This window comes from Manacus vitellinus, unplaced genomic scaffold (assembly GCF_001715985.3).
Source record: "Manacus vitellinus isolate BGI_N305 unplaced genomic scaffold, ASM171598v3 scaffold_123_pilon, whole genome shotgun sequence".
Lineage (NCBI taxonomy): Eukaryota > Metazoa > Chordata > Aves > Passeriformes > Pipridae > Manacus > Manacus vitellinus.
The window spans coordinates 311,152-324,322 of NW_021938915.1; the positions used below are offsets into that span (position 1 = coordinate 311,152).

At 47.7% G+C, this 13,171-nt stretch overlaps 2 protein-coding genes across 2 annotated transcripts in view; both read left to right on the forward strand.

Annotated features, from left to right (window-relative positions):
- LOC103760978 (feather beta keratin) overlaps nucleotides 1-4,528 on the forward strand; it is an 8,449-nt gene extending 3,921 nt beyond the window's left edge. The window contains exon 2 of the mRNA XM_008927539.2: nucleotides 4,176-4,528. Coding sequence (XP_008925787.2) covers nucleotides 4,176-4,528 — 353 coding nt within the window. The remainder of the gene's footprint in view (nucleotides 1-4,175) is intronic.
- Nucleotides 4,529-8,762: 4,234 nt separating this feature from the next.
- Nucleotides 8,763-9,089, forward strand: LOC112840959 (feather keratin 4-like). Its single transcript, XM_025894585.2, has one exon. It carries the CDS (start codon nucleotides 8,766-8,768, stop codon nucleotides 9,087-9,089), a length of 324 nt encoding a protein of 107 aa, XP_025750370.2. The 5' UTR covers nucleotides 8,763-8,765.
- The last annotated feature ends 4,082 nt before the right edge of the window (nucleotides 9,090-13,171 follow it).

The window sequence follows — 13,171 nt, forward strand, 5'->3', positions numbered from 1 at the left end:
GGTGCCTGCCCTGCTAAAGCCGGGCCTGAGCCCAGCGAGTGCCTCGCCCAGGGAGCCCAAAGCTGCTGGAGCTGCTGGACGGCGCTTCCAGGAGGGCTGAGCACCTTCACACCCTCCTCCAGCCCAGGGAGGGAAGGAAGGGGCTTTCTGGACACGTGGCCAACTTGTCTTGTTCTTTAAAATCCTGCCTTTGATGACTTTCCTTGTGTCTGTGAGTTGGAATTTCAGACTGACCTGGCTGTGCTTCTGAATGGTCAGCTGGATGGGTTTTATTCAGGAATTAAGGAAAAGCGGAGTCTTGCTTACTGTCTCTCAGTTGGAATGGTTTAAGTGGTTTCTTTTCCCTTTATAAATATATGTATTCCTTTTGTTTTGCTGAAAACTACTTGACTTTTTATCATTAAACTGATGTTGCATCTGAATGTGAGTTTCGTTGTGGTTTCCTCCTCCCCTTTCATCCCTTTGGGGCAGAATGTGTCATTATATGAAAATCTGTGCAGAGTGGAAAATGTGAATCCAATAATCACCACAATCCAGCTGAAAACAATAATTGAATTGGTTTTACACTCTTGAGAAGCACCAAACAGGTTCCCAAATATATTTCTCTTGCTAGTTTTTTTTTTCCAACTTTTTTTCCCCCACCTCTGTGTGTAAAAGTACAATTGTGATATTTCAGCTTAGGCTTAGGCCCTACTAAAATCCACCTGAAAATTAAAGTTACTTAGTGCTGAGTGTAAATAGTTGTGGGACTTGAGGGAAAGAGCTGAGGGACTCGAGGGAAGACACCTGGAGTTCAGGTTCAGTGTGGAACCAGCCCAAGTGTCCACACAGCTGGGGAAAGAGGGGGACACAAGATGGGATAGAAGCAGGGAAGCCTGAGTTGGAAGGACCCCCAAGGATCACCCAAGTCCAACCCCTGGGCCTGCACAGACACCCCAAAATCCCCCCATGGCCCTCAGAGTGTTGTCCAAACGCTCCTGGAGCTCTGGCAGGTTTCGGGTTGGGACCATCCCTGGGGAGCCTGGGCAGTGCCCAACCACCTCTGGGGAAGAACCTCTTCCTGAGATCCACCTAAACCTCCCTGGCACAGCTCCAGCTGCTCCCTCAGGACCTGGAATGGTCACCAGAAGGAAAATCTCGGTGCCTGTCCCTCCACTGGGTCCCCTTGGAGGCCGTGGCTCGAGGCAGCAGAAGCAAAGTGTGAAAGCTGGTAAATGAGAAGGTCCTGGACTGAGCAGAGTCTGGGCTTAAAAATAGGTTCTCATGAGGGAATTTTCCAACTGATTGGATGGAATTCCTGCACCAGCCCTGCCCACAGGACTGGTCTGACTGAAGTAATTAGTTTTTCCCTGAGATCTGTGAGGAATCACTGATTGCACTCTGAGGAGCATCAAAGAAGAACCTCTCTGGGGGCAGGAAAGTGCCTTTCCAGGAGGCAAAGGGAGAATAAAGAGCAGAGAAATGAGTTTCAGGAGAACAAAATGTCCATGTAAGGGGAAACAAGCCCCCGAATTTATCCCTGGGGATTTAAAATTCAGAAGGAGAGCCCTGCCCTGGAACCACCCTCAGCCTCCACGACTTCGGGGAGAGGTTGTCCAGGATGATGAAAACTTTGTTAAATGAAGGTGCTTCTTTATATCTCAAGTATCATTTTATACCTTTAAGGGTCTTATCCATCATCTGCAAGGCCTGAAAGCATTAGAGACGCAGTTCCTGAAGAGAGTGAAGATTGATCTGAAATCCATGTCCCCTTTGGATGTTCAGACTGGAGAAATGGTGCAATAACTCTGAATTTATGAGACTATTGAGGCTTTTTCTGTGCATTAATTAGTTCCCACATACATATTTTTTTTTTGCAGGTGGAACCTTTTCTTGAAGCAGAAATTGCCTTGTTTTGTTTTCCAGTCTGGCTTCAGCCTGTCATTGCATGAGAAGCAGAATCTACCCATTAAAAATTCTTTCATCTTCCCAATTTACGGGTAGTTTTAATTTCTGGTACTTTTACACTGACTCTATTAGTGTCAGCATGAAATGACTCCAAGCACAGTCTAATAAAGATGGGTTTTTTCAGCTCCTCAGCAATTTTTTAGCTGGTGGCTGTCTGGGGATCTCAGATCCCATTAAGACATTCACTGAAACTCTCCGTGCCATTCCCAGTCTGACCCACTTCAAACCAGTTGTCGTGTTCACATCCTAAAAAAACCACTCAGGGGAGGTTTCCAAGCCTCTTGGGTGAGTTCTTTGAGCCAGCCTGGAGTGGGGATGTGGCCAGGAGACAGCTCAGGAGTGTTTCTGTAAAATGTTGCAGCGACCTCTGATGAGTTTGGGTTTAAACTGAGGCACCACAGGAAACAGGAGCCCTGGTGCTGATCCGAGGGCTGGAGCAGCTCTGCTGGGAGGAAAGGCTGGGAAAACTGGGATTGGTCAGCCTGGAGAAGAGAAGCTTGGGGGTGACACAGTTGTCCCTAAATCCCACACCAGGCTCTGGTTCTTTCTCCCTGGATCCTGTGGGATCTCAGGTGTGGATGTGCTGTCTTAGCAGGGCCCTCCCAAAACACAGAATTCAGTCTGGATTGTTCTTACCCTTGACTGGAGGCAGAGCTTTGTAAACACTGCTGGAGACAGGAATTTATTAAGGATTTAGACTCCTTTTCTTAATAAAAGAACACCTTGGAAGGATGAATTATGTATTATAGACATTCTTAGTGTTTTCCTTTATGACTAAAGTGAAACAGGCTGGAATACAAACTTTGTTGTGACTGAAAAGTGGCACTGGAATAAATTCAGCCCCTAATTCCCGAGATGAGAGAAACCTGTAAGACTGCAAATGTCTGGCAGAAGATAAGGAAATGAAAACAAGGTAATAAGCACTGAGGAAAAGGCATTTAATCAGTTGGAAGCGTTTTGCATGCGGGACATACTCGTTGGGAACTAATTTCATGTACAAAGGGTGTCTGTGCTCCCCAGGCCGTCTGAGATTCACTATAAAAACCAACTCCACTCAACTCCTTCCTACCACTTCTCTCCTCTCTTTCCTCTTTTGTGAACAAGGTTAGTTCAAATCTTCTTTTCTTTCTCTATTTGCTGGGTTCTTGCCTGTTAACAACCTTTTTTTCCCCACAGTTTTCTGCCTGTTGCTGAATTTGCTGGGGGAGGAGTTTTTCTGTTTAACAAGCTGGGGTTTGCTGTTAGAATTGCAGAATTTCTGGAGTCCTGGCTTGGCCATAGGGATCCTTGGACTGGTGATATAAATTTATTAAAATGTGGGATTTCAGACATGTTGAGTGACCTAGAAAATGCTACTAATAATAAAGATTAACGAACTGAATGGGGAGAATAACTATGCAAGGGGTTGGAACTGTGTGATCTTTAAAAATCCCTTTTAACTCCAACTGTTCTCTGGAAACAGAAGATCCAGTTCTATTTCCAGCAGAATTTTATTTCTCTAAGGGTATTATCCATCCTCTGCAATGTCTGAAATGCCAGCTGGGTTGCCAAATGTTGAAGTTATGTTACAGAGTGCAGTGACACCTCCTGAAATGTAGAGAAATGGGATCATAATGTGAAGATAAAGGGAAAGAAGAGCAAAAATGAAGGAGACCAGACTGGGATGGGTGTGGGAATCAGTGGGCTTTGATTTTTTTGGTGTGATGGAACCAGGCACAGGGAGCATCCGGGGAATTCCTGGCTTTCTCTTAGGCAGAACATCTGTGGAAAAGTGTCTGGGAAAGCTTTCAAAAGGCCTCCCCTTCACGGATCCTTAATTACATCGGAATTTGTACCTCTTGTGTAGGCAGAGTTGGAGCCTTGAGAATAATTCCTCATTTCATCTTCCAGCTGCCTATTGAGCTGTGCCCACAGGTGCACTTGTGGGCAGGTGTTTCTCCTCACTATTGCTCCTGCCACGCTCTGAGTCCACGGGGCTGGGTCCTGGTGGTGTCTCTCCAAAGAGACAAAGCTGCTAAAACTGAAGTGACCACCCGGGCACCTTTGCTTCTGTCCCACTGCTGGTTCTGCCACTGCACCACCGAGAGCTGGGGGTGGTTCAGCCTCTTCTTCCAACACCTCGAAGGGTTTGGTTTCCTGCTCAGCTCCGTTCCTGGAGGGATCCCAGGACAGCCCCTGTTCTGGTCACTGGTGTGAGCACAGTAACCCCCTCTCTGCCCCTGTTTCAGGTCCTGCAGCCCCAGCCATGTCCTGCTACGAGCGCTGTGCCCCCACCCCGCTGGCCAACAGCTGCAGCGAGCCCTGCGTGCGGCAGTGCCAGGACTCCACCGTGCTCATCCAGCCCTCGCCCGTGGTGGTGACCCTGCCCGGGCCCATCCTCAGCTCCTTCCCCCAGAGCACCACCGTGGGCTCCTCGGCCTCGGCCGCCGTGGGCAGCGCCCTGAGCGCCGGGGGGGTTCCCATCAGCTCCGGGGGCTCCCTGGCACTGGGGGGCTTTGGCTACCCCGGGCTGGGCGGGGGCTACAACCGGCCCTCCCGGCGCTCCAGCACCTTCCGCGGGGGCTTCTATGGGCCCTGTTAGCTCTGCCTGAGGGACAAGGCGGGAAGGAATCGCCAGGAATTCTGGAGCACCACCTGACGCCGGCCTGAGCTCACGGCCACGGTTTGCAGACGTGATGTTGGACACCCACGAGTTCCCCTGGAGCCGCCGGAGCTGTGGGAGCTCTGCACCTCCTCCAACCAGGCCTTCGCTTGTCTTCTGCTGTGCTTTACTTGGTGTTTCTGGTCAAATGTCTTGTCCTGCTTTTGTGTTTGTGTTTGATGACAGGGAAAACACGGAATTGTCAGGAATTGTCCTGCATGGCTGAATTAGTGCAGTTCACTTCACCACTGAAGAAGGAAGATTTCAGGTTGCTGAGTGTGTCACTGTGAGAGGGATGAGTGGGTTCTGTCCTTACTGGACCATAGAAATGTGTTCCTTACCTTTATATTCCATTCCCCAGCCTCATTAAATTTGTGCTGCATCCTACTCCGAGNGAATCGCCAGGAATTCCGAGTTACGGCCCAAAGCGGGACTGGGCTCACGGCCACAGCTTTCACAAGCAGCCTCAGACACCCCCAGCTCCACCCGAAGCAGAGCTGTGGGAATCAGTCATTCCCTAAAACGGGGCCGCTCCTCTCGTTTCGCTCTGTATTTCCAGTCCAGTCTGTGGCTCTGCTGCTCCTCAGTGCATTTGGTGCTACCTGCTGTAAAAGTTTAATCTGGAGAGGAGGTGATGCTCGAGGTGCAATCCTGCACTGAAAGGAGAGCTCTGCCTGTGGGATGCAGCCCACAAGCTGTGCAGTTCATCCCACACTGAGCCCTGATCTTCCCACACTGACCCCTGATGCTTCGCAGGATTTTAATCCACTCCTTGGTCTCAATAAAGTGTTGCTGTTGTGGCATCTCCAGTCTTCTGGTGGTTTTTTTCCTTCCCCTCTTATTTTCCTTCTGAAACTTTTCCTGGGTGAAATTTATCCCTGAGTGGCCCCTCACTGGGCTGGGAAATTTGGGGCTGGAGAAGAGAAGGTGGTGAAGAGACCTCAGAGCCCCTTCCAGGGCCTGAAGGGGCTGCAGGGAAGCTGGAGAGGGATGTTCATCAGGAACTGGGGTGACAGGACAAGGGGGGTGGGTTCAGGCTGACAGAGGGGAGATTTAGGTTGGATACAGGGAAGGAATTCCTCCCTGGGAGGGTGGGGAGGCCCTGGCACAGTTTGCCCAGGGAAGCTGTAGTTCCCCTCACAGTAAAGATTTTTTTCCCCAGTATCCACCCCTAAGCCTCCTCTCTGCCATTTTGAAGCCATTCCCTGCTGTCCTGTCACTACAAGCTCTTGCAAACAGTAAATCCCTGCAAGTAAATTGGTTCTGCTAAAATTAAGGACCTGAGATTTAAGTGAGATTTGCAGCAGTTGCTCAAAGAGTCAGTTTGGGGAAAAAACTGAAGAGATTATCACGTTGTGAAGATTTGGGGCATTCTAATAGCTTATATAAATTACTAAATTGTTATTAAAAATATAAATTATTGTAAATTCTGTAAATTACGTTGCAGCAGCTTCAGTTGTCCCCAGTAGTTAAATTGTTGCCAGCAGTGAAATTGCTCCTGGTTTATGTACCAGTCTCACCCTGGCACCAGATGAAAACCCTTCCTCAAAGCTTCTTTCATCCTGAGACCTGAGGATCATTTGAATGCCTTGTTCCCTCACAAGCCAGACTCCCAAGTCAACACAATGACACGAATTTCAATTCATGGAGTAATTTGTCAGCTCTTGGGGCAATTTGGTGCCTCCCCAGCCTGGCGTGGCAGCACCAGCTCGTTACACAAAGGGCTTTAATTGAGTGTGGGGAGTGTGAAACTCCATCCCTGGTCCATCAGCTGGGGTTGGTGTGTCCCTTGGAGCACCCAAAGGCTCCCAAGCTTTTGGGTGAACCCCGGGTGCCAATTACCAAACTGGCAGAATATCAATGCAAACATTTCCAGGCTGGTAATGAGTCTTTTTTTTTTTAAATATTATCTACCCTCCGAGACAAACTGTTTCTGTGCCCAGAGGGGAGAGTGAGGGAAAGGAAGCATTCCTTGGTCATCTCAGATAAAAGGGAGTTGAATTCTTTGGGTGAGTGACTTCACCTACTAGAAGGAATTAATTTTTTAAATATCTAAAAAGGCTGTATGTAGATAGTAGAGATTTTGAGGAAAAGCATGAAAAAGATTTTTTTTCTATAGAAAAAGCTTTTATAAAAAAAGAAGAATTTTCTCGCAGAGAAAAGATGAGGATTTTAAGATTTTATAAAAAAATCAATATTTGGCTTAAATTTTTTTTAGATGAATTATAAAAACATTTAATAAAATAACTCAAGATTTTGAAGTTGCTTACCTGAATTAGTTTGTGAAGCCCTTTGAGTGATCTTGACCCACATACTTGGAGATTAAGTTATTATCCTGGTGATGGAGTTATTATCCTGGTGATGGGAGCACTGAGATCTCCTCACGTCCCTCCAACATTGGGGAGCCCAAAACTTTGCATGTTTGAGCCCCTGGTTAGAAGGTGGTGGGACCTTTGAAGTCCTTTGTTCTTCTGCAGCCCAGCCTCTGTTCAAAGCCTCTGTGCAGCTGGAGTTAATTCCTGTCTCTGCTGAGGGGCTGAGGGGAGACACCTGATCCTGGGCTCTGCATATTTTCCATCTCTGCAGGGAATTCCAGCAGGTTGGATTCCAGCCAGGGCTGGTCACTGCTGGCTGGGCAGCAAACCATGTCCTGGGAAATGGGATGAAGAAGTGCTGGGGGTAATTTGTCCTGACGCTGTCGTTTGGCTCAGACAGAGCCTCTAAAACCCAGCATTTGAAGTCCATCCTCAGTGTCCACATTCATGTTTAATTTGTCGTGATAATTGCTGCACATCCTGGCATTTCATGGTGACTTTGGCATGGAAATGATATTAAAATGTATGTTTGGGTAAAGAATTGCAGGTTTATGAGTGTTTGGATGGGCTGGGTTCATAAAACCGGGCTCAGCCCAAGCAGGAACGTGTTTTACTGTCCTTGCTCAGCAATTCTCACTGGTTTTAATTTTCTTCCAGCTTTGCAATACTCATGGAAATGTGCTGCTCTTCCTCAGCTGCCTGTTTGTGTGGGAAGGGCAAAATTGGGGAATATCTGCTCTACATCTTGTCCTGTGGCAAAGCTGAGCCCTGGTTTGTGGGCTGAGCCCAGGCTGTCACCTCCGAGCTGATTGTTCACCTCCAGCAGCGAAGTCTTGGACTAAACATCACCCACACTCCCCTCAAGCAGTGTCTTAATGACTGAAATGGAGCCTAAAGTGTCCACTGGCCTCAGGAGGCACCATAATTGCTGCTCTAATTCACAGGAGTCACCACAGGCTTCCCAAGCAATTAAGTGGGTGCCCAGGGATGAAGATGAAAGGGGTGGGGATGTCACAGGGGGAGGGGAAAAGCAGAACAACACCAAGAGAGATTTGGGAACAAACAACAACAACAAGAGTCGATGGGTTTGGGGGGTTTTGCATGGAAATCATGGGCAATTAAGGGATGTCATGCATAATAAACACCTCTGGTCTGCAGGCAGCGGGGACGTGGTATAAAAGCCTATAGAACACAAGCCCCTTCCATCCTCTTCTCTTGCCCTATTCTCCCAGGTGAACAGGTAAGTCTGAGCCTCCCCAGTGCCTTTTTAAATGCTAAACTGCCACTTTGATGGCTGCTTTTGTTTTATTTTATTTTTTTTGTTGCTGGTTGTTCTCGGTTCTTTATAAATATTGCTGGTTTCGTTGTTTTGCCTCCAGGGGAAATTGGAAACTTTGTACCGAAAAGAAAGGGTTTATTTATTTGTGCAGCAGAGCATGAGGAGACAGGACTTGGAGGATTCTGGCAGTGTTATCTCTCAGAACAAGCAGATTTATGCTCCATTTTAGAGGATTTTTAGGACCACTGGGGGAGTGGGTGGCCACGAACCTGGTTGGCTTCTGCAGAGGGTTCTGGCTAAAGGCTGATTGGGCTTGGACAAACCTTCCATGACTGGCACCACAGTTCAGAGGCCTCACAGAAAATAAGAGAAACCTCTCAAATGTAAAAAATTGTGTAAAACACCAGTTCCACCCGTGGGTTTTGCTGTGACAGGTGGTGTGACAGAGGTGTGACCTCCCCAGCCACCTCTGTAGGTGCCTGGACATCTCTTACCCTCTTAGGTGACTTCTGTGGACTCACTGCAGGTTTTAAAGGGTTTAACTTCCTTCCCTGTGTTTCAGCCCTGCCTCTGCCCCAGAGATATGTCCTGCTACGACCTGTGTGCCCCCTGTGCCCCCACCCCGCTGGCCAACAGCTGCAGCGAGCCCTGCGTGCGGCAGTGCCAGGACTCCACGTACGTCCTGCAGCCCCCGGCCGTGGTGGTGACCCTGCCCGGGCCCATCCTCAGCTCCTTCCCCCAGAGCACGGCCGTGGGCTCCTCGGCCTCGGCCGCCCTGGGCAGCTCCCTCAGCTCCGACGGGGTTCCCGTCTCCTCGGGGGGCTCCTCGGGATTGGGGGCCTCGGGGTCCCTCCGGCCCTCCCGGCGCCCCAACACCTCCAGGGGTGGCTTTGGGGAGCCCTGCTAGGGCGGGGGGGAAGCAGGAACGACCCCCAGCAATGCTGGAGCACGACCCGGCCACGGTGTCCAGACGTGATGCTGAACAGCCACGGCCCCGCCTGAATTTAGGGCTCGTGGGAGCTTTGCATCTCCTCCCATCAGGCCTTTGCTTGGCTTAGTCTTTGATCCTTCGTGTTTCTGAGGAAATATTTTGGTTGTTTCTGCTGCTGTAAAAATGGGGCTTTTTTTGTCCCAGTTCAGGGCAGCACCGAGAAAACAAACCCAGGATGAAAAGCCATATTAGCTCCTGTCTTGAATCCTAGAAATGTCAACTTACACTTTGTGCTTTTTTATTCTGCTTTTTTTGCTCTCATTAAAGTTATGTTGCATCACAACCCAAGTCTCCTGCTGTTTATTTGAAAAACTTTGCAATCTTTCAGCAAAAAGCTCACTTTTTGCAGAATTTTCACTCAAGTTTATTCTGAGCATGAAATTCTTTCTCTTGCTCCTGGGCTGGAAAAGTGTTGGGGGGATGTGTGTCAGTCCTGGGTCTGCAGCTCCAAACAAGGAGGTGATCTGGCCCTTCCTAAATGACCAGTGGGAGTAAATTGAAATCAGGAACCTGGGACACAACTGCAGCCAAATGCAGGTGAGTTGATACCTCCTGGAGCACCTGGCAGGAAGAAATGACCTGTGCAAAGGGTTTATCCCAATTATTGCAGGCACAGCCCTGCTCCGAGGGGATGGAATAAATCCCACATTCCTCAGCCTCGGTGGCACCAAGACATTGCTCTCCCAGTGAGGTGGATCTCACACCCAGCACTAATTGCACTCTCCCAATTTGAAACATAATTAAAAATCTGCATTTGAAAAAAACAAATCCCTCAAACGCGTTTGAGAAATAAAGAAAACCCGCCCGTTTTGGGTGTGTTGTTTTGCAGAGGTTCTGGTGACTAAATAACTTCTTCCCTCGAGCAGAAATGAATTTTTGGTGTTGTTTTCCACTTCTGTTCCCAGCAGAATTCCAGTACAATGACCACACCACCCCTGGTTCTTCACAGGAATACTCCAGGTGTTCATCCAGGACTGAGCTACATTTATTTTTTGACAAAAAAAGGGAAATTTATAAACTAAGATGCCAAACCAAACCTCAAACTTCAGTGACTTTACAGTTCTTTACAGCAGCATTTGAATAACATCAGCAATGAGCTGAGCTCCTTTCAGGTACCTTGGGGAGGACACAAATGCCTGGGCTGGAACACCTTTGCCCTGGGGGGAGTTATTTGGGCAGCAGAAGTGGGGAACAGCAAATCACGGGCTCTGCCTGCACCAGGAACCCTCTGGGATCACAGGGACACCTAATTCTTTGTAACGAGCTAATTAATTACAATTCAGAAGGAACTGCAGGGGACACTCCTGCCGGGGAAGCTCCCAGTCCGTGTCAGCTCCTCCCCACGGGGATTTTGGGGTCACTTTTGTGCCTGGAGACTTCCCACGGGGTATTTACTGTGAGTAAAACCCCACTTCAGTTTTGATGAAGAATCTCTTTTTTTTTTTTCAGAAGTTTAGTCACTCTCAGGTGTCTCAGGAGGATGTTCTCACATTATGCAAGAAGGTTTAATTATAATCTGAATACACAGGTCTGTCCTTGATTATAAAAGTCTGTGAACTTCTAATTCACTCACTTTAATTCATCTCAAAGCTGAGGCCATTAAAGCCATTCTGACTGTACAATGCAGTGGCTGGAGTCAGGACAATGTTTATTGTCATCATTCTCAAGGAAGGCTGAGGAAATCTCTGAAAATGGTGTTGCTGGATTTTTTTTGTTTTAAACTCACAGTCAGATTTTAAAGGTGTTTTGTGTTTCCCAAGCAAACCTTGGATGAAGGGAGAATAAAAAAAAATGGATGACAATAAACTGTGGATGCTGTTATGCAAATTAATTCCTCAAATAGCTGCTAAGGAGGAAATTATTTTTGAAACAGGCTGCTAATCCCTCAGAATATGGAGAAGTACTGAGGAGTGGACAGGGCTGGGGAAGCTGAAAACAGCCAGGGAAGTTTCTTTGTGAATCCCCTTGAAATATGAGATGGTTTAAACCAAACCTTGAGCTTTTTACATTGAATTTAAAATAAATAAAATAGCTGTGATTCCTGCAGCCAGAAACAATGACATAAATTTTACAGCCCAATTACTGCCCTGCGCTCCCAAATCCTAAAGACAAGTCATTAAACAAGTGATATGGGAATTCAAATGTGGGTCACGTATCTTAAATTTGCACTTAATGTCACACTTTGCATTCTGGCTCTTTAATAAAGCTTCTGATAAACTTTGAAGTTCTCAGGAAGCTCTGACCAAGCCAAACGAGTTTCTGTTCCCAGGGGACCTTCCCAAAGACAGCCCTAATTTGGGGCTCATTTCCATGTCTCAGAGAGCAAATCCCCAGGACTGATCCCTGTGTCTGGAACTGCTCAGGGATGTTTCCCCTTCACCATTTATCCTACAAGTCCCCCTTGGAGAAGAGGCTCCAGCTCTTTGTGCTGCTGGAAAGTCACAGAAAAATCAGCTCCAAGGGACACTTTATAGACTTTTGACAATTCTCCAGCTGGGTCCACTGGTCTTTGACACATCAGAGCCAGACACTGCTGGGGAAATGGGTGTTGCAATAAAATAAGGATTATTTAGGTTGGAAAAGACCTCCAAGATCATCAAATCCACCCTGTGCTCCATCCTCACCTGGTCTTCCAGCCCAGAGCACTCAGTGCCACGGCCAGTCCTTCCTTGGACACCTCCAGGGGTGGAGAAACTCTCTAGGAAAGGAAAGATTCTTGGATGGAACTTCTGCCTCCACAGCTGGGTTTGGCAAAGCTTTACCTGCTGCAGAACTCCTCCTTGGGAACAAATCTCACCAAGCAAAGCAACCTTTTTATTCAACCTAAACACAGCTGCTGATATTTTGAGCTCTGAGATGAGAAGTGGATTTTTTCCATGAAGAACTCCAAAGAGATCAGGCCCAGGATTAGAGACCCAGGAAAGGTTTTGGGGGCTGTATCTGGGTGAAAACTGAGTGTTCTTGGCAATTTGCCTGTAAAATTGTCTCTCTTTTCCTTTCCTTAAAAGGAGGAATTTCTTGCTGGAGAGGGTGGTGAGGCCTTGGCAGGGTCTGCCCAGGGAGGTGGGGGAGTGCCCAGCCCTGGAGGTGTCCCAGGAAGGACTGGCCCAAAACTCATGAGTTCACTTCCAAAAGCAGCAATTGATGTTTTCCCCCAGGATTTACCTGGCAGAGGAGGGGACCAGGGACTGCATTATGCAAATGATGCTTAATCTCCTCTAATGACCCCAAGCAGATCCAGAGGGTTTTGAAGGCAGAACAAATCCTTCTGAATTAATCATTCCACTGTTCCCAGGAATTAGGCTGGCCCAGAATATTTCAAGATGAAACAGTCATGTGGTCAGATATACATGCCACAAGATAAGGAAGTGAAGGAGTAATAAACACAAATACTGAGGCAAAAAAACATGTAATCAGTAGTGGCTCATAAATCACTTCATGCACAAAGAGTGGCCCAAGTTGTTGGGCAACTTAAGGCTCGGTATAAAAACCTGAGCAACTCCAGGCTCTGCCAGACATTTCTCTTGCCTTCTTTGCTGTGAACAAGGTAAGTCTGAAGCCATTTATTCTCTCTTTATACAACAAACTATTGCCTTGATGGTTTTGTAGCTTTTCCTCACTCATTTTGTGGCAAATTCAGCCTTTTTTTTCTCTGAGGGAGGAAGGGGTTTTGATATAAAAAAAGTACCTTTTCCTATTTCCTATGTTGGTGGTGAGTCATAATAATCATTAATATGCCAATGAGCCACGTTCACCATTTAGGGCTATTTATCAACTTTGGGATCCAATCAAGTTTTCAGGTCCTGCAGGTGCCCATGAAATGTCTCTCGTGAGTTCCTGGGTGTGTTCAGAGTGGTGTGACCAAGTTCCACACAGACCAAGTGTGGAGGGTTCAGCAGGTCAGCAGAACAGAATCCCAGAATGTGCTGAGCTAGAAGGGACCCACAAAGACCATCGAGTCCAGCTCCTGGTCCTGCACAGGCCCAGCCCCAAGAGTC